The sequence below is a fragment of the Rhinolophus ferrumequinum genome (genome assembly GCF_004115265.2).
Source record: "Rhinolophus ferrumequinum isolate MPI-CBG mRhiFer1 chromosome 3 unlocalized genomic scaffold, mRhiFer1_v1.p scaffold_36_arrow_ctg1_4, whole genome shotgun sequence".
NCBI lineage: Eukaryota > Metazoa > Chordata > Mammalia > Chiroptera > Rhinolophidae > Rhinolophus > Rhinolophus ferrumequinum.
Window position 1 is genome coordinate 1,609,306 of NW_022680354.1, and position 16,881 is coordinate 1,626,186.

A 16,881-nucleotide genomic window follows, 5' to 3' on the forward strand; every position below is an offset into this window, starting at 1 on the left:
CACAGGCAAGATACTTGGCCACAGAGCCTGACTGACACGGGGTTTCTCAGGAGGCTACACTTCAGCATGCGCGTGGAACCCTCCACACCAGCAGATTATGTGCGACTGGGAAAACGGCAGAGGCTGTGAGCAGGCGGGCCACCGCGGCCAGCTGGGCCTGCCTGTCCCGTGCCTGTCATCCTGCCCTCCTCTGCCTCTTTGCACATGCTGGCTCACATGTCACTGCTGTGTGACCGTGTTCCCACGCATACCCACACAGAGGTCCCTGCCTCTGCCGCTGGCCACCGGGCTTCAGGGACTGGGACTCTGGTTGTCCGGCACTGGCCTGTTGTCACACCTGCTTGCAGGCAAGTGCTTCCTGAGCGCCCACCGCGGGAGACCGTCCGGGCCTCCCGTTCCTGCTAGGAGGCTGTGTGGCCTCACACCAGGCCACCCTTTCCCCGTCCCTGGCACAGGGTGCAACTGTCCCCACCTTGTGGGAATCACCTGTTTCTTTTCTTTATAGTTTATTGCCCAAGAGTGCCACCCTAAACACTGCACTGTACTCTTGGCCACTTTTATTTTTTGTTTTTGTTTGTTTATTTTTAAGCACTTGTATATATAAGGACCAAGGAGCAGGAGGTGTGGTGTTGACCTGATTTGTGTGCTGAGCGCCCCCTCTAGTGTTGGCAGGAGCAGGGGGCTGTGCCCGCCACTGCAGGGCCCCACTCGGCCGGCCTCCTCCGCACCCCTTCACCAGGCCCCGCCCTCCCTCTGGCGGCCCCCAGCTTGTCCTTCACATCCACGGGTCTGTTTCTGCTTTGTTTGTTCATTCTGTTCTTTAGATTCCACGTATAAGTGAGATCATGTGGTATTTGTCTTTCTCAGTCTGACTTATTTCACTTAGCACAGTACCCTCTAGGTCCATCCGTGTTGTTGCAAATGGTCAAATTTCCTTCTTCTTTATGGCCGAGTAATACTCCATCGCATAAACATGCCACCTCTTCTTTATCCAGTCGTCTATCAGTGGGCACTTAGGGGGCTTCCATACCTTGGCTATTGTGAATAGCACTGCAGTAAACAGGGAAGTATATATCTTTTCAAATGACTGTTTTGGATTTCTTTGGATAAATGCTCAGAATTGGAATTTGTGGGTCATAAGGTGGTTCTATTTTTAATTTTTTGAGGACCCTCCATACTGTTTTCCATAGCAGCTGCACCAATCTGCAATCCCACCAACAGTGCACAAGGGTTCCCTTTTCTCCACATCCTCGCCAGCTCTTGTTTGTTGATTTATTAATGATAGCCATTCTGATAGGTGTGAGGTCATAGCTTATTGTGGTTTTTATTTGCATTTCTCTGTAATCAGTGACATTGAACATCTTCTCAGACGTTTATTGGCCATCTATATGTCCTCTTTACTTTTTGTGAAATTTACTTTTGCCTCTAGAATTTGATGACTGCGTTGATGGCCAGGAATTTTATGCCCTAAGTGTCTGGAAAGCTATCCTAGGGGGTTGGATACAAAGAAACTAGATGATAAAGCAGCTCAATGTGAGGAAAATAATGTCACTGGTTGTTGACCCAGAGCCAGCTACCTCTCACGTGTTCCCTCGTTTGGGCCTTGTATTTCCACGAGGCCGGTGGGCTGACACCCGCCCTGCAGAACCTGGAGTCCAGCTGTCTGTCCAAGGAAACGGCTCTGACCCGGGCCGTTCCCGTCCTGAAAGGGATCCAGAGCCCGAAGGCTTGGAAAAGAGGAAATGATTCTGAAAGCCCAAGGAGAACGAGGCTCACCTGTGAGAAGCAGGGCTGTGTGTGGACGAGGAGGGGGTAGGATGGGCAGGAAAGAACATTCCAGCTGTGTTTGCAAAAGTTCAAGTTTGCCCTTGGCGTCATTTCTGATGTTCTTTAAAATGCAGCGATCATACTGTGGGATGACATTCTAAGGACCCTGGGGAGCTTCTGGATTCTGGCTTGTTTTCATGGCTTTTCATGTTCCTTCCGTGGTGTCCCTGGAGCTTTTGGGTGAGACCTTGTAAACTTAGTATTTTTCATTTGTTTCTCTTTATGGTTAAAGCTTAGGCATTTGAAGGCATCAGTAAAACACTTTGGAGGGGGGGTGTTTTCCTGTGCAATTCACCCGGGGAGCTAGGATTACATGTTGGCGCCATATGAAAGGACTGCCACCACAACCAGGCAACAGGAAAATGAAAATAGGCTGCAGGGAGGGAGCAGGGGACCGTGGCCGTGGTCAGACTCCGTCCAGGGCTGGCAGCCAGGAGCCTGGGGTTCTGCCCTTGACGAGGCCAGTGCCCTGCGTGCTGGTGAGTGTCTGAGCTTTTGTTCCTGCATCTTACTTCAGAGTTTGAGAGTGGAAAGGAGTTAGAGCCCTTCTGCCACAGAGGACGTTCCTATTATTATTATATGATGACATGACTGTTACTATATCAGAATGTACGTCTCCTGAAACGGTTTCTGGCACACAGTAGGTGCTCGGGTATTCTAGTGGAGAATGAAGTCTTGATTAATGTCTCCCCTGAGAATAGGACTTCTCCCTTGGAAGCCGTGTGGAGGCCCAGGCACACACAGGTCTTCCTTCGTGTTGATGAGATGAGGGTGGCTTGGCAGTGACAGGTGTGACAGACTTGGCGGACCCTCTCACGGACCTGGCCTCTGCTTCACTGCCAAAGGCACCGTGGCCTGGTCTCCACCCCCATCCGTCCCAGGGCAACTTTTCGTCATGGAAGCAGAGGCCCTCTTAGTCTCTACCAAACCCAGTCAGCAGCTTGAATTGAGGACTCAGTGACTTGTCGGCAACGTGGACACTCGCCATCACTCACTCACTGCTTCTTAACTGGCTCTCTTTGGTGTCAGTGACGTCACCTACTCCCTTCTTGTCTAATTTGCATTTTGGAAACATCTCTAAGGCATCGATGTAAACAGCTGACAGGAAGGGCAGTGGGCCAGCTGGGGGCTGGTCGGGGGCCATTTCCCCCCACAGCAGCAGCCCGGGCACAGTGGGGGGGACGGGCAGACGCTTCGGGGGCAGTCGGGGCTCAGCCCAGGCCCACGGCAGCGGCTTTAAGGACCTGCATCCACAGCATGGCTCAGAGGCTGGCAGAGCACAGCCCACCCAAACGCACAGCGTTTCTCCTCTGATTCTGAGGGCAGCACAGGTGCCCCTCTCCAGTGACGTCAGCATTTCACACCAGGGGCCTTAGCGTGCAGCCCAGGCCCGAGCTTTTCGTGGTAAGTAAGTAACGAACAACAACCACTTCTAGAACAGAAGCTCTTGGCTCCCGAACCTGAACAGGCCGCTCGTTAGACACGTGTTCATGTCCACAGATGAATGTGTCTATGTGAGAAGATGAGCTGGCATCTCGTACCACCCTCTAACTCTATGGAGAAAACAAATGTCTGTGTGCTGTTCACCACTGAAATTGTTGGGCTTGGTTATTTTACTAATTCTTCCTGTACCCCTGTTTTTTCATGCATTTGCATTTTGTTTTATAGTTGGAAAAAAGTCAAAAGACTTATTTTTTCTTTGCTTAAGTGAGGCTAAGCTAATGCTGCATTTCTTGCTGAAAATTGCTTCTCTCCACACAGGCTGCCACCGAGGAAAATAGTTTAACGATGTGTTTAGAAAAGAAACCTTTTAGTTGCAGCAGGTACCGTTAAGTCATACAGTGAGCTCCATGGGCTCCATGCGTCCCTGTGTCATGGTCTTGCAGGCCCCTCCCCACGGCCAGAGGCAGTTCCCCCAAGTCTGAGGCCACATGGTCCCTGTGTCAGCTACTCACCGTGCGGGCAGGTAAACGCAGCCGCGGACGTCTGCGCGTAGCTGTGTTCTGGGGCGGTTCACAGGACGGGGCTGTGCTCTGCCAGTCTCTGTGCCCTGCTGTGGACACAGCCCCGCCACCTAGCACTTTGTTCACTCTTTTCTGCCAGGAAACCGTCCTGGTGAAATGTAGTCGGCCTGGTCACCCTTCCATCAATAAGACATTTACTTTTGAAAGGTAAGTGTGTTTTAAGATGACATGTAAAGCAAAGTTACAAAGATGTAATGGGCGCGTTAGGATTTGATTAATAAAGGGTACAGTTTGTCCCATCATTTCGACTAACTGCAAAGGAGCAAAGGCATGATGCTGTTCCAGTTTTTAAAAGAGTCGTCACCCTCTGGAGACACATATGGAAATGTTCCCAGATGACGTGGAGACAAGGTCTCTCTCCTCGAAAGGCTGCGGGTGGCGAGGGCCGCCTTCTGGTGGAGCTGGGCTGCATTCCCGGGGGGATGCACGGCACCCCCGGCTCAGTCTGCTTTTGTAGTTTGGAGATTTGGGGGGGTGGGGAATGAAGAGTTAAGAACCATTTTTAAAAGCTTAGCACCATGTCACGTGTTCTATGTGGCCTCATAGTCAGGCACAATGAACAACATACCATGACATTAAAAACTGGTCCTGCTTCTAGAGATGACATGGGTCAGTCAGACACTGTCACACATTTTGAAAATGAAAGAAGAGAGAAATTTGGTTCCAGCTAAATAAAAACCTGTGTTTCCGGGAAGTAAACTCAATATCAAAGCACATGTGATGGTGACACAAGTGACCACTGGTGTGTGTGTGACACATTTGGTCATCAGGCACCGACTGCCCTTCACTGCACCCGCTCGTGTTCCAGGGTGTGCAATAGGTTGCATCTCTTGGAGTCGACTTCCTGCTTAGCTTTACTGGTTCCTGCTTGTAGACACGGAGCCACATGACCCCCCCTTTGCACAGCGGGCACACCAGCCCCGCCATGCCATTACTGTTCTGCTCCACTGACCGGGGCCGAGGGAAGCAGTGTTTTCAGGAGCCTGAACATGAAATTAAATATTGCATATTGCCCGGGCTATGAGTTTTGCCTTATTGTTGGACCCACTTGGGCTAGTTTAATTACGTGGGAATTACGTGGTACCCTTTTTTTTCTTGTTTGCTTGCTTTTTCTTTCTGCTTTGCAAGTGTTTATCTTCATCCCTGCTTCTTACATTTTTATAGCAGGAAATGAATCTCACTCCTCCTGAAGGTCTGTTATGCTGAAAAGTAATAAAATTCATCTTTCATTGATGAAAACTGTGAATGTTGACTGAGTTGGGGGCTTGTATAGGAAGTTCTGGAGGGACGCTATTTCCCCGGGTTTTGGGGTTTGGGTACATAGATCTGTTTTCCTTTTACTAAAGCATCCTTTCACTGTGCCTCTCAGGGTTTACGGGCCAGCTGAACCCCAGAAAGAGGTGTTTGGAGACGTGCACCCCCTGCTGACATCTCTCTTAGACGGGTGAGTTAATCTGTTTCCAGTCCATTACCCCAGTTCCAGGCACAGCGATTGGGTCTTTTTCTTGCTGGGAATGAGAATGTAACGTTGGAGTCTCAGCATGTGATGTGCCTGTAGTGCAAACCCAGGGCCAGTGTTGGCTCCCTGTGTCCATGAGAGGCGGAAGGGTGGACACGACAGGAATTACTGGACCTCGGGGTCCAAACGGTGTTACATCCATGCAGGCTTCAGGCTGCGCTGATGGCTGCTTTTCTTCTCTCCAGGATTTTTCACATCCCGGAATTTTCTAAGAGTCAGTTAAGAGTGTTACTCTTAGATTGAGAGGTGGGTCCCTTTGGGAGTGAGCCTTCCACCCGTGGAAAACACTGCAGCTGGCGTCAAAGACAGGGACAGAGGGGCTTCTTTCTCAGTGACGTGCCACACCCAGACTTCCCACACAGGGTGTTTTGGAGACTCCAGTTTGGAGGAAGGGCCCACGCGGAAGTGCTGGCAGGGATAGAGCTGGGCCTGCCCAGAAAGTCTCCTGCGCCGCCAACTTCAACAAGACGAAAAGGGCAATCACAGCCTTGTGTTCTAGCCAGAGCTCTCTGGTGTCTCAAGGGCAGCACGGGTGCCCGAAGGCCGCGCGGTGGCAGGTCACACCAGTGGGGACCAACCGACTGCGTGTCTCTGAGGCACACTACCTACCGCCCATGCCACAAGGTGTCTGTTTCGACTCTTCCTTCAGATTTTTATGTCCATCCAAAAAAGTTCTACACTGAAAATGGCAGAAGAGGCTGTTTTTTCAGTTTTTGTTTTTAAAGTTGGCATCTTTTAAGTAAGCAGATTCCAGAAGTAAAAAAAGGCGTGGTGGTTAAAATGATTTTTGCCAGAGTTCCCTTTCCGTTACAAATATGAAACAGATGCCATCATTTGAAGTCCTGAGCTGCTTCTGTTTTCTCCACATCCCTACAGGGTCTGAAAGGTCGTTTTAGGAGCCGCTGCACTTGCCATGGTCAGAGGGCTACGCCCTACTCAGAAACTGAAACTCGCGTCCACCTCCTCAGGGCAGGTGCAGCAGACGTGCATGCCTGGGGGCTTCTCACCTGCCCCGGTGACGCCGATGGGGAACAGGACTTAGCATTTCAGCATGGCGGGCCAGGCTCACCTGCCCGTCCACGGCCAGGAATATACTTTTGTATCGTAAACTTATTTTGAATGTTCCTTCAAATGTTTCAGTCTCCCAGTGGACATTTTGGGCTAATAACACAACTGGAAGAAAATGTAGGGGTCTGTCCATAGTCCTTGTGTTTCACGAAATAGCTGCCGTGAAGTAAACCCGGCGTGTAGGGCTGCAGGGACCAGGCCAGCCGGTCACAGAGACATTGCCCATTCTGGCTGATGGCAACATGAAAACCCAGGTCCCTTGGGATGACAAAGTGCAAGATACGATGAGACCTTAGTGTAACTGTTATGAACAGTGCTAGCAGTCATACCTGCAACAGGGAAAACATTTTTAGGACATCAGTAAAAAATGGGCAGATTTTCGGATCCTTTTGTAGGCATTACGGTAACCCCGGCAGCCACCGCTGCATTGAGCTTGGAAGGAGTGGTGCCGAGGAGGGTCTGGCTGGCGTGTGGGCTGTGAGCGGTGGCCAGAACCAGCTGCCGTCTGCCACTGGGGAATGCCGAGACACCGAGGAGAAATCGGTGTCCATGAGACGCAGCTGTGCGTGTGCAGCTGTGAATATGATTTCTTCCACCATGTGTAACCTAGCAGCAACAGGCTGGGTTAGCAAAAAATGGCCATAGTCACACAAAAGCCTAGTTTAGAAGGAACGTGTCACAGAGGGACACAGTGAAATGCAGGGAAGCTTTTCATGCAAGGGACGTCTTTCTCAGTCCCAGGTATGGCCAGACCGGGCGTGTTTGGCTGCACTAACGTGTGCCTGGAATTCTAGGTACAACGTTTGCATCATGGCCTACGGACAGACGGGGAGCGGCAAGAGTTACACCATGCTGGGCCCGCACTCTGAAGAGGGGCCTGTCCTGCCCCTGGAGTGTCACAGCGACTTGGGGCTTGTCCCCAGAGCGACTGAGGAACTCTTCAGGTACCTTGGTGGCAGTAACAGTGACGATGAGCAAAGAAACATGACAGCTGTGCAGGGAGGGGGAGCGGTGGGCAGTGTCACCCTGCATTGTAACTGTGTGTCTTGCGTCTCAAATACTTTGCTTGTTCAGGATGAGGGCTGAAGACGAGTTTTCAGCACGGTTGGCAGAATCTAGAGAATAAGTGAGTCAAGGCGCGTGGGAGAAATAAGCCAACGCATGAAACAAACACGTTCTTAATTTAATGCAAGAAAATCTTTCACATTACTTCCTTATTGTTGTGTAGATAGGAAATTTCTAGTTCAGGCCTGTGACACAAAGACACGGGCTGTCACATGGAGGGTGCAGTCAGGTGCTGAGGTCCCTTTGCCTGTGTCCTTTCCTAGCATGGGGGTCGAGGGGGGTGCTGTCTAAATGGCTCGCTGGGTTTTTCACTTTCCGTCACTGTCCTTGGGGTGCTCCCAGCAAACCCCAGCGCTAAGAATCAGGCAAATCTGAACTCACTGCCAACCATTATTTTTACCAGAGAATTTCATTTATTTTTCCTGCCATTTTAGTCTTTTTAATTTTCTTAATTGTTTATTAGAAGACGTTACTTTGTTCATAGCTCTCCGTGGCCCCTGATGAAACCTCAGTTCAGCAGTGGACACATCCAGGCCGCACTTTTCTCAAATACAAATAGCGTCCACCACGCTGGGCTTCCAGCCTGGTTCTCAGGCATCTTTATAGACAAGAAAAGCACACTGGTCAGAATCACATCAGCCACGTTGCTTGGTGGGGGAGGGAATGAAAGGGACAGAAGCAGGGACAAAGCAGGGACATGGAGGGGCTGGAGGAGGAGGGAGGGAGGAGGGAGGCGGGAGGGGCCCAGCTTGTGGTCAACCGCCCCTTGGCCTGGGGCTGTGAGGTTTTCCTCTAAGTACACAGTATTTTTATTTTTAAACTTCTGTAAAGTCAGCACATAGCACTTCAAAAGACGAACCAAAATAAGAGATGTGGTTGTTTTCAGGAGCCCGGGTGGGTGTCAGGGAGGTCGTGGGCAGGGCTCAGCGGAGGTGCCGCACGGGTGGCAGAGTCAAGGGCTCAGACGCGAGCTTCCCTAAAGCGGGTAAGTTTTACAGTGAAGAAACATGTCCCTGGAAACGTGCTGACGACCTGGTGTCTTCACTGCTTGGGGTTCTGAGGGCGCCGATGGCGCAGCTAGTGGATCTAGATATCCCTCAGGTGGCACAACTTGGTTCCCAAGACAGTCGTTTACCCTGCAGATTCAAGGGGGTCCCCCTCCCCCCGTGTGACCCTGATGATAGGAAGTCACGGCCCGTGCTCACGGATCGCACGTTTGCTCAGTGATCATTACGTGTCCGAGGTCATGCTGCCACCACTTGTTCACGGGGGTTTCTAAGTTTCCCTGACAGTTTAGTCTCTTGTGTCCCCCCCTCCCCAGGCTTATTTCAGAAAACCCGTCAAGGAAGGCAAAGGTTGAGGTCTCCATCGTGGAAGTTTATAACAACGACGTTTTTGACCTTCTGGCCGAGGATACTTGCACAGCGCTGCCTGGGCTCAAGTGCGAGGTGTTGACGACCAAGGAGGGCAGGAAGGAGGTGTCGCCGCTGACCTGCGTGTGAGTGCTCCACGGCCCCACCCGCCTGTGGGCGTCAGCCTCAGGGAGCCACGGCTTTCCCGAGGACCCGTAGGCGGGATCTGCCTTTTTCTCAAGGAAGTGGTTCATTGTGTATTGTGGCGCTCAGCTGTGCTGCACAACCTTCAATTTACTTTAGGATTGTCTTTTAAAATCACAATCAAAACAAATTAATTCATCCTTTAAAGTATCTTCATTAAGAGGTGAGGTGTCATCTCCACACTACAGGTGACCAATGGGCTCGGAGAAGTTAAGGTTGTTGCCCAAGGCCAGCAGAACTCAGGTTCTGCACCAATGGTACACGGTGCAAGCGTGTGTCATCTTGTGAAGCAGCAAGGCTCCTCGTGTTAAAGAAACATGCTCCTGAAGCTGTGTCCCCAGGTCCACTTGTGTGTCAGGTTTGCCCCCAGAGGGACTCACCTGGTCTGGCAGCATGGTGGCGGGTACTGTGACGTCATCCTCACCCACGAGGGTGCAGGCAGGGCAGCCAGTCCTGGGGTCTCAGAGTTAAGGAGGGGGTCGGCCAGCTGTGTTTAACATCTGAAAAGGCCTGAAGGATCTCATACTTTGACCAGGACATGTGTGACAAATTACCAGACTTCCAGCTTTTGATCAAAAAACCTCCTACAGATTGAAAGTTCTGATTGGCTGTCATATCTCATTAATTCAAATGAGGAAATAAACTTTCATTTCATATATTTGATTTGATGGCAAAATACTTTGAAATCTTGGGGTCCTTGTATGTATAATAAATAGAAGAACGCTTGATGCTGAAAAGGTGGGGGAACCTCTGGCTTGGTTCCCAAACAGTTATTTCAGGGAAAAGCAGTTGGAAAGACAGTGTGCCAGTAAAAGTGGAAAGTGTGCTTTTTTATGTTTTGTGTAAGATTCTCCACTGTCTTGAAACAGGAACACTTAGTTCACAGAAGAGGTTGCCGTTAGCCGAGTGTTACAAGCTGGCTGGGAGGCAGGGCCTCCCCCGCCCGCACACCAGGCCGCTCCTGCTGACACCAGTCCCATCTGCAGGTCTGTCTGCAGCGCCCAGGAATGCATGACGCTTGTCGGTGCAGGTCTGCAGCTCAGGGCTACGCGAGCTACGGCAGTGCACGCACATTCTTCTCGATCTCACCTGATAATAACGGTGACTCTCACCACAGCCCCCTACTGTGACAGCTCTGGTAAGTGGCCGTTCGTGCCCAGTCAGTTGCACATAATAGAAATTACGTAAGAAGAGGACTCAGCACCCCGTAGGACCTGGGGCTTCATGCAGCACCCGAGGGTGGGAACGGCAGCCACATCTGTGGAGGGTCTGGAACCCAAACCCAGGAGGCCACTGGGCTCAGAGACTGAGAAGAAAGGGACACTGGGGGTGGGAGGGAGGGCAATGCTTTGTGATATAAGATACAACACAGAAGAAAACTAGGGCACCTTTGTACCTAGGAATATGGTGTATTCATCATGAATGAAAGTATAATTGTGATTTCAGTTTAGAAAGAGGTTACAAACCACTATGTAAAATGAAGCCAGTTTAACAGAGCAGCAGTGCACACGTGGGGAGGGCAGTCAGGAGAGCCAGGGCAGTGACACAGGGTCACCTGCAGGGCCTGCAGGAGCACGGGCTGCAGGACACCAGCCCCGCCATCTGTCCCGTGCTGGGCGGGACCGAGGGCCCAGGGTCTGCACGTGCCAGGTCACCTGCCAGAGCCCACACTCGCAGGTGGGCGGGTCTGGGGCCCAACTTCCTGTGCACCCACAAGCCCACCACGGGCGTCTCTCTCAGGTCCGGGCCAGTGAGGGGTGGATGCTCCTGACCCATTTGTCACCAGGGCTCCAAAGTGGCCCTGCAAGCGGGGAGAGGTGAAGGTGACACAGACATTACTAATGGCCCCCGGCCCAGAACTCGGCCTCCTCAGCCCCAGGCCTGGCCTTGCCCGCAGGGAGGCCTGGGAACCGTGTGGGCACATCCTGCCCGGAGCCCTGACCGGCCATGCCCCACATATGGGCACGGGGGACCAGTGTGGTTTTTATGTTCTTTTAAAAAATTTACGTAGGTGTATTTTCTGTGTCTTCCGCAGTAAGCATACACTATTTAGGTTTAAAAATAGTCTTTAAGCAGTCTGTTTAGAAACAGCGCACGACAAAACTAACACGTACATCACAATGAACACTTGATCAGGATTTTTGTGGAGGGTTACCCAACCGGAATTGTAGTTGTAGGATTTATTTCTATAAAGCTGAATAGACTTTTCTGACTGGGATTTTAATGAATGTCATTACCAAATCTTTCTAAGAAAGCTTCTTTGATTTCCTTGGTACCAGTTAGTTCAGCTTTCCACAGTGGATGTGCTTTCTTCTTCCTGGTGGTTCATATTTTACCCAGAGCATCCAGTTACTGTGACACGGCCCCGTCCCTGTCCGTGTGTGAGGAAGTCCTGCAGCTGGTCCCTCTCTGTGTGTGTGTGGTGTGGCCCTTTGGCCCGACATTCAGGAGGCTTCAGCACAGAGGGAAGCTAAAGGAAGCTTCTGGAATAACTGTTGTCACTCTCCCTGCAGCAGACCGAGGGTCAGATCCATCACTGCTCACGGAGCCTGACTGCCCCGCGCCCCAGCAGCCTGCGACAGGGGGGCGGCGGAGCACTCACCACAGAGCCCTGAGTGTGTCCCCGGGGGCCCCGCCTGCATGCACCGCCGGGCACACTGAGCAGGTGTGCGCCACACTGCACCTGGTGGACCTGGCGGGCAGCGAGTGTGTTGGTGAGTGACAGACGGCTGGGCTGTGGTGTGGCGTCCTGACAGCCAGATTGCGGGCAGGCCACCACGGGTCCTAAGCACAGGTCCCTCTCTGCACATGATTTTAAACCCATTATGTCTTAATGGATTGCCGTTTTACCACTGCAATTGTACGAGCCAGTCCAAAAAACGAAGGTGGTCGGTGCCCAGTAAGAGCGCCTCCTGTTGGTGGCCGTGTAGCTTGTCAGAGGAGGATGGTAACGGGATGAGGGGTCTCCCTGCTGGTGCCTCCTGAGCGGTTCAAAGCCACTGTTCCCGAGAAGTCTCCCTTTTGCGTTTCTGAGTCATGTCGTGATGCCTCCCAAGAGTTTGGTCAAATCCTCACTGTGTGTGGCTGGTCTCTGACTGTCCCAGGTGTGTCTGGAGTGACAGGGTCAGCCCTTCGTGAAACTTCCTTTATAAACCGGAGCCTGGCCGCCCTTGCAGACGTCCTGGGGGCCCTGTCAGAGCGCCGAGGCCACATCCCCTACAGGAACAGCAAGCTCACCCACATGCTGCAGGGCGCGCTCGGTAAGTAGTGTCCCCTAGAAGAGCTAACCGCTGTACCCTGCTCCAGTGGGGCGCAAGCTCCTCCCGGCCACACCTCCTGTGGGGACCTCCTGGCTCTCGGGTCAGTTGTCTGTCCTCAACACCCCTAGCAGTGTGTGCACAACTAGCTCCCTCCACAGGCAAGCACACGGGGAGGGGACAGAAACATGGGATACAGGGCGGCCTGTGCTGAGCCTCAGCTCATCCAGGCTACTGCAGGGTAGAAGGTTCCGGGAGCAGGGCTGCAGGGGGGGTGGAGGGGTGGACCTGGTGCCTGTGCCCTCCTCTCAGGCCTTCCTCCTTCCTTCCCTCCCTGTTGGTCCTTAAAGCAAAGTAAGAGGCCGAATCCCCTGGGGGAGAAGCCCTGGGCACTCCTCCCCCGGGACCTGCAGGAGGGAGCACGTGCATAGGGGAAGCCCGGCCTGAGCAGGTGCCCCAGGACATCTCCTAACTCCCAGGCTGGTGGGGGAGGGCACCTGGGCCCTGGGCCATGCAGCTCTGACGTGGCACCACTTGGGCCCCACCGTATTCCAGAGATGCCTTTTCTTCCTTGGAATTTTTCCAACTGTATACTGTTACTTCTTTTTTTAAAGGAGGTGACGCAAAGTTGCTGGTGATTCTGTGTGTGTCCCCCTGCCAGAAGCATGTGGCTGAGACGCTGCAGAGCCTAGGGTTCGGGGCGCGTGCCCGGCAGGCAGAGCGGGGCCGCCCAGTCCCCCGGAAACCCCAGTGAAGGAGAGGCAGCTTTCCTCCCTTAATGTGTTTCCTTCCATTAATCTATATGTAATATTTGTACCCTTAAAATAAACTGCCTTTGGACTTGGTAAACCTCATGGTTTCCAAGGGAACGGCCATAAACAATGACAGAAGCCAGAGCGTAAGCAGGGACCCCAGGAAGAAGAGGCTATCGGGCAGCCTCCCTCAGCCAGGCGGGGTCCTCACGGCGCACCCCCGGGGCAGAGGGAAGGGCCTGAGCTGAGCCTGCTCTGCCAGCTCCCTCTTTTGCAAAAGTCCCCGCTCTGAGCAGGTTCTGGAACCAGACTCGGGCCCTGGTGGTGGCCCTGTGTCCCAACATATTCCGTAGCCCTTCAGCCCATGTTGTCTGCGCAGTGAGGCCACTGGGAGGTGCCAGGACAGGCAGACGCCCCCGACAGCAGACGTCTGTAATAATCCTCCTCATGTCACGCATCTTCTGTTGTCCGCTGTCCAAGCCGCCATCCCAGAGCTGGGCAGGATGTGTGACGCATGCTGGGACCCTGGGCTCCAGCCTTGAGGGTCTGCAGACGGACAGAACATGCTCAGGGAACCTGGATAGGGAGCACGGTGTGCCTTTACGTCCCGGACTCTTCGAGCAGTTGTTACTGACTGGAATCGATGGCCAGGGCAGGCTCAGCCTGTGTCCCATCGTCCTCCAGAGTGGCAGCTGTCCACCCGTGACCGGGGCCTGTGGCTGAGTGTTAGCGAAGACGTGCCTACTTCGCCATTCAGTTTTAGCCGAATGCCGTGTTTTCTTCGGTTTTAACCATTCTGAGACATGCCCACCGGCTCCCTCAGGCTGCAGAGGGGCCGTCCACCATGGGGGACTGTCCGAGTGGCTCTCTGCACGTCACCTGTCATCCCGAGGGATGGGAGTGTGTGGAGACAGAGGGCAGTCCTCGGCGGGGGGCGGTGGGGGGGTGATTGGAGCCTGTGCTGCCGCGTGCATCCTGGGCAAAGCCCCCAGCCTCGCAGACCCCAGAACCAGGACGGGGATCGACGTGCCCACGTCTGCCCCATACCTGCCCCCCATATAAACGCAACGATGGTGGGTATAGGGTGGAGGGCACACAGGCCGGTGAGTGGACCCAGGCCCTGCCATCCCTGGGGCAAGTCTGATACAAGGGTTCCCAGGGGAGGGTCCTCCAGGTGCCTGTCATCACTTTGGGGACTGTGCCCTTCCGGCTTGTTCCTCCCTCCAGGTGGAGCTGCTCACCTGGGACGACTGCGGTCCTCATGCCCTCATGTCCACGGAAACCCCAGTGAAGGAGAGACAGCTTTCCTCCCTTAATGTGTTTCCTTCCTCTGCTGGACGCCCTTTCTGGGGGACAGAGAAGCCTGAAGTCCCCTGAGGCAGAAGCAGACACTGGGAGGCTGTGGCCTTACGGGTGGTGGACATCCACTGCATGTCACTCATCTGTGCTGGGGGGGCGCACCCCATGGGGCTCGTGTCACCGCATTCTTGGGACTCACAAGGACAGTGAGGCCCTCTTTGGAGGCCTCCCAACAGCAGGTCCAGCTGAGCACCACAGGTGCTGTCGTCACAGGGAAAAAACGTCAGTTTCTGTTGTGGTCGAACCCTTGGCTGCCATATCTTTATCTGCTTGTTGGTGACGAGAAGGGGACGCTACTCAAGGCCCAGACAGGCCCTGCGAGACTCGGGCCAAGGCCGACACTGCGGGGAGCTGAGCAGAAGGTGCTGGAGGCCATGGGCCGGGGTGGTGGCAAAGGCAGAGTGAGAAGAGCCCCAAGCCAGCGACGGGGGTGCCCAGCCACATGGCACCCCATGTGAGCAGCGAGCAGGTGGGTGCTAGGACTCGTTCCCTGAAAAGCGACCGCAATGTGACAGGTCCTGGAGCAGAGTCCCATGTGGGCCTGGGCAGGGCAGGGCCAGGACGTTGAGGTCTGAAACTGCGCCGTTAGTTGGTGATGGGGACCCTCTGGCAGGAAAGAAAATACAGACGCTGTGAATTCTGAAGTAGGAAGATAAATACTCAGAGAAAAGTAGAAAAATTACGGCTTTTAAAAATCTGGCCAATAGCAGAGATAATTACGAAATCCCACGAGGTCACTTTGTAAGTTGTCTCTGTCACACCTCCGTGACCCCCGGTGGTGTCCGCACAGGAACTGGTGACACAATCCGCTCTCTCCCAGCTGCTCATTGGACTTTTTCTCATACTGGTCCTTGAAAGGCAGTTTTACTTCCGTGGGATGTGAGGGTCGGTCTGGGCGTGAGGCTGCCGCTGCAGGACGAGGCCTCCTGCTCTGTCCTGCCGCCCGTGTCGCCAGCCTTTTCCGTCCACGCCCCAGGCGCATCCTTCCCAACAGGACAGGACGAGCTGCAGGGGTCCTCCTGGAAGCCACTGCTGGCCCTTGTCTGCACCTCGTAGACACCTCCCACCAAACCCCACCTCCACCCCGTGCCCCCCCCACCCCGTGTACCCCCTCCCCGCAGGCTCCCGCTCCGCCCACGACCAGGAGGGGGAGGAGCCAAGGCGCATTGAGATTCAGTGTCTTAATCACGTGTGGTTCAGAACTGCTTCGTTTTGCGAATTTTACAAAACCCCGTAGCCCGCAGCACACCGCTGAGGCCCGAAGCTTAATCCTGCTGGGTCTCGGGTCACTCTGCCCTGCCTCGTGGGTGTACAGAAGTGTCCTCCGAGTGCCCAGGCCACCGCGGAGACCCCTGGCCGGTTCACCTGGGGAGTGGTCTGCACTGTTAAGACCCCCCCCCAGGTGAGACGTGCCCCTGGGGTCCTGGAGGGCTGCCCCTTGGGTCTCCATCTGCCCGCCCTCCAAGCCCGCGCAGCATTGTGGGGTGGCCCACACAGAGCGAGGCAGCTGATGGGGAGACATGGCGCCCTGTCCCCAGGCTGTCTGTGTCTCCTCAGAGGGAGGTTGGGCTGGGGGACCCAGGGCCCACAGGGCAAGGGAGATGAGTTCACAAAATGAGGGGACGGGCAGATGTTCACTCTGGACCCCTGGGCCCTATGAAGCTGGGAGTATCCTGGGAGCCAATGGTCCACCCGCACAGGGCTGCCCCAGCAGCCCCCCCAAACAAAACTGCCACCAGGTTCCCTTAAGACCCACACCCCAGCAGGACACCAGCCTGCACCAGGGTCCCTGAGGCGGGTTCCCAGGCCCCAGCAAGACCTGGTGGTGGGCCCAGGACTCCACACTCAAGAAGCCCTCGGGGGTTCTTGTGAATCTAGACCCACTAGCTTGACCTCTGACTTCTGTCCAAACCTGGCTCAGGACAGGCTGGGGTGGGGCTGGTGGTCACTTTCAGCCTACGTTTTCCTGAGCCACCCGCCCAGAGATACCCGGAGGGAGCCGTGTGGGGCTTTGCCTCGTGGCCCCAAAGCTCTGGGGGCCACACCCCCCTCACTGACAGCCAGCCACGCACACCTCAGGGTATCGGGGAGTCAGTCCATTGAGCAGCCTGGAGCAGCCCCCACCTCCCTTCTCACAAACCATCCGTTCCCTACTAGCTCAGACCCATTTTCCTGGACATACCGGTTTTGCCTAGGAGACTTTTGGTCTTACTCTACACAAAAGGAAAAGGCGGTTTTTCTGACTTTCCCAAGGAGCCCCCTCCCTCCCTCTCCCACTAGCTGTCTCCCCCTGTGCTGTGCGCTGTCACTTCCTCTGGGTGGGTGGGGACAGGGAGGGAGGCCATTGAGGGAGGGGTTAGAGAGCAGGCAAAGTTCTCCTTGCCTCTAACTGTCCGTCCACTTACCTAAGAACCAGAGGTTACACAGGGGTTAGCAGACACTGGGCACAATCTT

The 16,881-nt window shown here is 54.1% G+C and overlaps 1 protein-coding gene across 1 annotated transcript; it reads left to right on the forward strand.

Moving 5' to 3' along the window:
- Positions 1 to 1,576: 1,576 nt before the first annotated feature.
- Positions 1,577 to 14,340, forward strand: KIF25 (kinesin family member 25). The gene is made up of 9 exons (XM_033100407.1): positions 1,577 to 2,007; positions 3,931 to 3,998; positions 5,221 to 5,295; positions 7,233 to 7,382; positions 8,825 to 9,001; positions 10,046 to 10,197; positions 11,573 to 11,773; positions 12,164 to 12,319; positions 12,931 to 14,340. The coding sequence occupies exons 1-9, from the start codon at positions 1,975 to 1,977 to the stop codon at positions 13,068 to 13,070; spliced, it is 1,152 nt and encodes a 383-aa protein (XP_032956298.1). The 5' UTR covers positions 1,577 to 1,974; the 3' UTR covers positions 13,071 to 14,340.
- The last annotated feature ends 2,541 nt before the right edge of the window (positions 14,341 to 16,881 follow it).

Bases quoted from the DNA above. Each gene is read 5' to 3' on its own strand.
- KIF25 (XM_033100407.1), top strand. From the start codon at position 1,975: ATGTTCCTTCCGTGGTGTCCCTGGAGCTTTTGG. The intron at 3,999-5,220 runs GTAAGTGTGTTT...TGTGCCTCTCAG, and splicing joins AAGACATTTACTTTTGAAAG to GGTTTACGGGCCAGCTGAAC. The intron at 5,296-7,232 runs GTGAGTTAATCT...CTGGAATTCTAG, and splicing joins CTGACATCTCTCTTAGACGG to GTACAACGTTTGCATCATGG.